We start from the raw sequence: 6,459 nt of genomic DNA on the forward strand, positions 1-6,459 counted from the left end.
CCCCCCTCACCTCCCCTCCTCTCCTTTCCCGGGTGAGTGCAGACACTCTTCCCCCGTGTAACATTCCACACTCCGTGTCGGTGCGTCGGGACATGGCATTCAGTGCATCCGGACTTTATGCCCGCCGTGGCGTCCTGATGCGGCCCGTGCAGAGGCCGGGCGCGCAGAGCCGGGCGCCCCGCGCAGGCCCCGTGTGCCGCCGGCCGGCAGGCGTCCCATAACCGTCCGTCTTACATCGGGCCGTCTGGCCACACGGGAGAGTATTGTACAGAGCGCCGCAAACACAGGAAAAAAAGGGGATGTTGAAAAACCTCGATGTTCTCGAAAAACAAAAAAAATGGATGTTTTGGAGAGCAACACGGGTTTTAATGGAGCAGCATTGATGTTAAGTAAAAGCAATATGCTCGGGAAAGCAGGGATTTCACCGAAAATGACATTGATTTTGTCACGGATATTGTGGAAAGCAAAGTTGATGTCGAGGAAAGCAACATAAATTTTGAGGAAAGCAGCATGTATGTTGAGAAACAAGAACGTTGGTTTTCTCATGAAACTCAGGAAAGTTATCGCTATTTTACAATCTTTCGCGTGGATCGTCTTTGTATTTCTGATGGGAGTTGTTTTACTGATCACTAGATGACCGTTCAGTACCGAACAATACCGGCGTACCTCCAAAATATGACGTCATATCCTCCGGTCAGCGACAGGTGAGAGGTCAGAAGGAGTTGTGACGTCACATCTTGGAGGCACGCGGTTGTTCTTCTGGACGGTCGAATCCTCGTGCACAATTCTTTTGTGGCCCATGTAGGGAGGCGGCTGAAAAACCCCGTGGGACCTCGCAGTTATACTATCCCGCCGTGCACGCGTGGGGTCGCGTTGCCTACCCACCAGGGGCCATGGCAAGAGACGGAAAGCAAATCCGCTCGCAACGCCTCTGGGATCGTCCAGAAAGTACCGCGCCTGCGAGGCACCGGATAGGCCACCCCGCGGTACACGCCTGCACTGTAGACTGGATGTTGCCTACTGATCAGGCGCTATGGGACCTTGCATAGGCTTAACTTGGCATGTTCGTAACGGCGATTAACGGACGTACTTTCTGGATGATCCCTCCTGAGTGCCACTGTGAACGTGGTGGTTGTAGCGTAGGTGGCCACCCTAGCTGGTCGGGCGTGTGGACACCTTATGGTCGTGCGCGGCGGGCGCCTGTGCTGGCCACACGTCCGTTCGTATCGGGTGACAGTCGGACAATAAAGGGCGACCTTTTAGCGGCTCCACTGACCAGTGATGGTGTGGCGCGAGAGATGCTGTTTCGCTCCTCTCTCTCTCCCCCCTCTTTCGCTCACACCATACACAGACGCGTCCCTCTCCCTCTTCACATCACGTTCTCTCTCTCTCGCTCGCACACTCTGTACGTACGCGACAAAGGACCTAACTCTTTCGTAGGAATCCATCCCCTTGGGAGTGTGTGTGTGTGTGTGAGTGTGTACCAGCAGTTATTGCAGTACGCTCCCAGCACACGCGCAACACACATTTCGGTCTTGCACGCGTCCGAGGTGGCAAAAGGCACCGGGCACGAGCTTCGGACGCGTCCCTGGTGATAGCGCCGAGTGAGAACTCGCGTACCTCGATCGGTACCGCCGCGAGCCTCTTGTTTTTATTTTTCTTTGCTTCCGTCATTCGGACGAGTGGCAATTTCTGATGCCTCCTCTCCGCCGCGGCCCTCCTCGTCCTACTCTTTGGCTATTCTTTGTCCCCCCTCCGCCCCTGGTCGGTCTAGTTCAGCAGACAAGTCTAGGCCTATGGGGGAGAAAGAGAGAGAAAGAGAGAGAGAGGGATAGGGGGGGAGAAAGAAAGAGAGAGAGAGAGAGAGAGAGAGAGAGAGAGAGAGAGAGAAGAGAGGGGCGAGAGGAGGAGGGGGAGTAGTGAGAGAGGAAAGGCTGCCTCGCTCGTGTTAATGTTACGCGTCGAACGAGGCAGAGCTGCGGTAGCAATTCGTCCAAACGCCCCTAGTAGCACACACACAGACACGCTCTCTCTCTCACACACACACGAGCCCACAGCTGTACTGTACCGCCCTCCCATGTCGGCTCCGTAAATCCGTACAAAGTGCGCAAGTAAATCGAGCCGGCGGACACAGCAAGGCGCTGTCCCGCAAAGTGGTACCGGCCCTCCCGGCCCCCCGCCCCGCGCCGGGCTCAAAGACGGCGATGGGTTTAACACGGTCCTTTATCTCTCGGTATTAAAGTTCGATCTGGCTCATTTCTGTGTGCGCTGCAAAGTCGCGCGGGGTAAGCACTCACTATAATATCTTGCATACCTCGTCTTGGAAGTTAGTGCGTTTCCAGTACATGGTGATTTTCTCGGAGTTGAAGTTGAGCCCTTTTTTATTATTTGTTCAACCGAAACCACAAAATCCAAATCAGCTTGGTCGTATTTTGTATTATACCTTCTGAGAGGTGGCGCCCGAGTACACACTGCTAAACATCCGTGGAGCTGGTGGTGCTGCCGGACCGGCTGCGGCTCTGCTGTCCTTGATTACTTTCATGTATTAATTAAATCCAAACGGAATGGCCGATCTGGCACGAGTATCATTCTCTCGTCCGCCTCTCATTTGTTTAATCAGCCCGGCGATATATGCAGCTAATAAATATCCAGGGGATAAGCTGCTGCTGCTTCTGGCAACCGGTGGCACAGTTCTTTTCACGTGTGGATTCATCCAAAGTCTTGTCGATTTACGGACGATTTTAAGTCTCATAGGCGAATTGCTTTGCAGAGGATATATCACTCGCTCACTCTAAATACGCGCATGTGGGCATAAGTGTGTGAGTGTGAAGTTCAAAGGAAAATTCACATCTTCACTCCAAGTGTACGAATTCACAGACAGAGATCAGGTGTGCGACATTCACACGCTCGAGTTTCCGGTGCATATCTAGATAGTTACGTATGCTGATGATGTTGTCAAACATTAAGAGCTCTACAAGCAATCAGCAATCGACGGCACACTTCAGGTCAAGTAGTGTTTCTTTTTTCGTCCTTGCAAAAACCTTATTATTTTCTCGTGTAGTTGCAAAGCCGGCTTGCATTCCCTCGGCCGAGCCGGGCTGCCCTCTGGTGACCGCGCGCGGCCAGCCCGAGGAGAAGGCCGGCGAGGAGGGCCAGGCCGACCCGGGCAGGTTCGATAAGCTGTCGGAGGTTTGTTTCCCCGTTGATCTGTTTATCGGGGGCGTGACGCGGTTTGGTGTTGTGCGTACGACGGCATTAGAGAGAGAGAGAGAGAGAGAGAGAGAGAGAGAGAGAGAGAGAGAGAGAGAGAGAGAGAGAGAGAGATGGGGCTTGCGCACCGGCGTGCCATCCATAGCAACATGTTGCATGGCCGCTGCCGTTCGACTCGTAAAACCTCTGGTGGCGCCGTGTACAAAAGCACCGGTGCTGCACAGCACTGTCCGCCTGCCCGCGGCGGCAGGGTCCTTCCAACGCCTCCTCGCACTCAACTGCGAGGTTTAACACGCGCTCGGACGTGTTAAGTCGTTCTTGTTGTTGTTGTCCGTTCGACTCCCGCGCACGTACGGCAGCCGTATGTTCGCGACCGGAACCGGAACTGCCGAGCGACGCGACAGTGAGCACGCTGCTGGAGCACTTTGTGTCCAGCGAGTCGGTTCCATTTCACGTAACCAGTCAGGTGCGGCGTGTTCAAGGATGTTGGCTGGGGAAGACCGGGGGAGGACAGATGCAGTTTTGGGTTGAAATGGAGACGCGGCGCATGCGTCTTGCTAGATCTGACGGGTGAGATAGGCGTTGCACTGCCCTGCACGAATGCATCTGCCGCTACCTGTTGTAGAGCGCGCTGTCAACATACCGGGCGGGCGGGCCGAGCGGGTGGGAGCGAGGGGGTAATCACTACTGAAAGTTGGTGTACACATTTCTGTAAAAGGTAAAGTGAAAGTGACAAAAAGTTGAATGAAAGCGACGAAAACTGAAAGAAATTGTGAACGAAAGTGACTAATCTTGCGTTGATCAAATCAAAAATGAATAAATTAGAGGGGACATAGGCATAGAAATGAAGTAAACGTTGTAAAACGGTGAAAAAGTGAATGAAAGTGGAAAAGTGAAAAGTTGAGGTGTGCGCATTTTCACGGAGTGATTACCCCCTCGGGTGGGAGGGCCGGGCCGCGGAGGAGGCGCTGTCAAAACAGGTGCCCGTTTATCCCTTCACGAGTCTCGGAAAGTGATTAAATGGTGTCCAGGACGGCCCTACCCGCCGCACGCCACACCACGCTGCGCAACGCTCCGTAGTGTGCATGCGCAATTTGCCCATACGATTTCGCGAGAAGCCAAAAATTAGAAGTCTGTCTATTCAAAAGAAAAGCATTTAGATTTTTTCCATTTATTTTCTGTTGCAGCTGAGCTAAAGATGGATGTCGTTCGGGAGCGAGAGTTGAAAGAGAGCCTCGAAAGACAGCTAGTTGACGAGACGCGCACACGAAGTAAGTCTGCCTTTATTTTTCCGCCTCAAATATAATAATTGAGCCGAACGTAAAACTATAGCGACTATCGTTTTGGGTGTGGAGGTATCCGCTGCTTGTCGATGCATTTGGGGCACCCGCAACACAACACCCCCCCCTCTTCCCCCTACACACTCCATATCCGATGCCCGCACTGGATTTAGGCGCATTGATAAAACTGGTAGGAATATCACTTATATTGCATTATTTTCCTGAGCGCGCGCGCGCTGTTCTGAGAGGAGGCTTGACGCGTTTCGCTTTCACTTCCGGTGTGCAAGCGGCGCGCGCTGAGTGCGTACACACTGCGTGTGATTTCATGCGCCATCGGGCAGCATTGACGACCGCGCAGAGGCACTGTAAAAATATTACCCGCAGTTGGAAAATTAATTAATTATTAGTGTCATTGGTTTACCGTGCATGTTCTAGAGACACAGTTTTAGTGTTTTCTTCTTTTTTTTGGTTCTTGTTCTTTTCTTTGTGAGGGGCCGGTGCAATAATTTTGTGTCTTGGCGGTGGGCACTGCGCCTTTACCCGTTCGGCCTTATGACCACATCGCGCGGCGACCACTGCGACACAGGAAAGGGTTCCGCTCGACCAGCGGTCTGTGATTGGCCGGCTGTCGTTTTGAAAAGGCCATCGGCGACGCCTTGGCGCGGCGCGCTCCACTTCTTGTTTAAAAGCGCCCGTCATTTCCTCTCCCAAATCGGTTTTCATATCGGACGACGCCGCCCGCGCCTATTCAAATTTTCGCGCCGGGGGAAAGGTACGGTTGACAAACGAGGGGCTCAGCACCCCGCGGCATCACCCTCCAGTGAACCACGATGTTGTGTTTTTATGCGAGTACGTCATGGAATCCTTTGCACAAAAGCGTCCGGCGGCCCCCGCGACGCTCACCAGCAGCGGAAACGCCTGTTTTGCCGCCAGAGCGTTGGATGATGACGGGCAGCAACGTCTGAATGTATTTCACTCAGGAAGTACTTTGGTTTTTTGTGTGTGGGCACGGTGTTTTTAACCCATCCCAAAAGTTTAGCTGTTTCGTTTTCACACAGTTAAATTTTTCTGAATTCGACTTCAAAAGTGTACAGCGTGACATTTTTCAATATATGGATCAGGTCGCACTTTGTGCTACAAAACCCCTTGTACGAAGGAAGTACAAGGAACCCTCGGCAACCCAGGCGACTCCCTCTGTCAGCCGGACCTACTTAAACGGCGCCTGCGCGCCCGCCCTTTGGAAAGGGAATGCCAGCCAGGGGTGCCAATCGAATTGGGCCTGACCATAAGCAAGTGGGCCTTGGTCGGGCGACAGCCTTCTCTCCGGGCAATTAGTCCCGGGCCTGGGCGGCGGGGCCGGGCCGACCGTTTGTGTTGGGCCTCTCTTGCTGTGGCTCCGCGTTTGGCTGGGCAGGGCTTGGGCGGGCGGGGCACAAGTAGACGACGACATTTCCACAAAGGTCAGGACGGCTGCGGCCGTGCACAATAGGGGCTGGGCGATAAGACGCACTTACAAGGGAACCCCGCCAAGTGTAAATTCCCGATTTTCATTCTACTTTGGGAAATTGTTGGTCTAAATATGTCATCGAAGGACACGTCAAAGATTTTTGCTTAAATTCATATTTAGGGGTCATTTGGGGTATTTGTTCAAAAAGCTGCTATTTCAATTATTTTTTAAAACTTTCAAGAATGCTTCCTAAGAGGTAACTCGTCGAATTGCGGCCCTCTGGGCGAAAATTTCGTCCGTTTTGCTCTATCTAAAGCCGTTTAGGCGCTACCGCCACGTTTAGGAGGGGAAATGTACGGGAATCACTAGGGCTTAAGAGAAGCGGTTGTAAAAAGCAGTCCCACAAAAAATGTTATAAAACAAAAGTTAGAGAGCTTTCATTTTTCTACAACTTTTGTTTTATAACATTTTTTGTGGGACTGCTTTTTACAACCGCTTCTCTTAAGCCCTAGTGATTCCCGT

At 52.5% G+C, this 6,459-nt stretch overlaps 1 protein-coding gene across 2 annotated transcripts in view; it reads left to right on the top strand.

The window, feature by feature from the left end:
• LOC113202638 (dachshund homolog 1-like) overlaps positions 1 to 6,459 on the top strand; it is a 24,254-nt gene that overhangs the window by 12,283 nt on the left and 5,512 nt on the right. Inside the window, exon 8 of one of the 2 annotated variants that reach the window (XM_052266486.1) lies at positions 4,398 to 4,481. The exons of the other annotated variant lie outside the window; for it this stretch is intronic. Coding sequence (XP_052122446.1) covers positions 4,398 to 4,481 — 84 coding nt within the window. The remainder of the gene's footprint in view (positions 1 to 4,397; positions 4,482 to 6,459) is intronic. 2 annotated transcript variants of the gene reach the window in all.

This window comes from Frankliniella occidentalis, unplaced genomic scaffold, assembly GCF_000697945.3.
Source record: "Frankliniella occidentalis isolate FOCC.00 unplaced genomic scaffold, Focc_3.1 Scaffold39, whole genome shotgun sequence".
Lineage (NCBI taxonomy): Eukaryota > Metazoa > Arthropoda > Insecta > Thysanoptera > Thripidae > Frankliniella > Frankliniella occidentalis.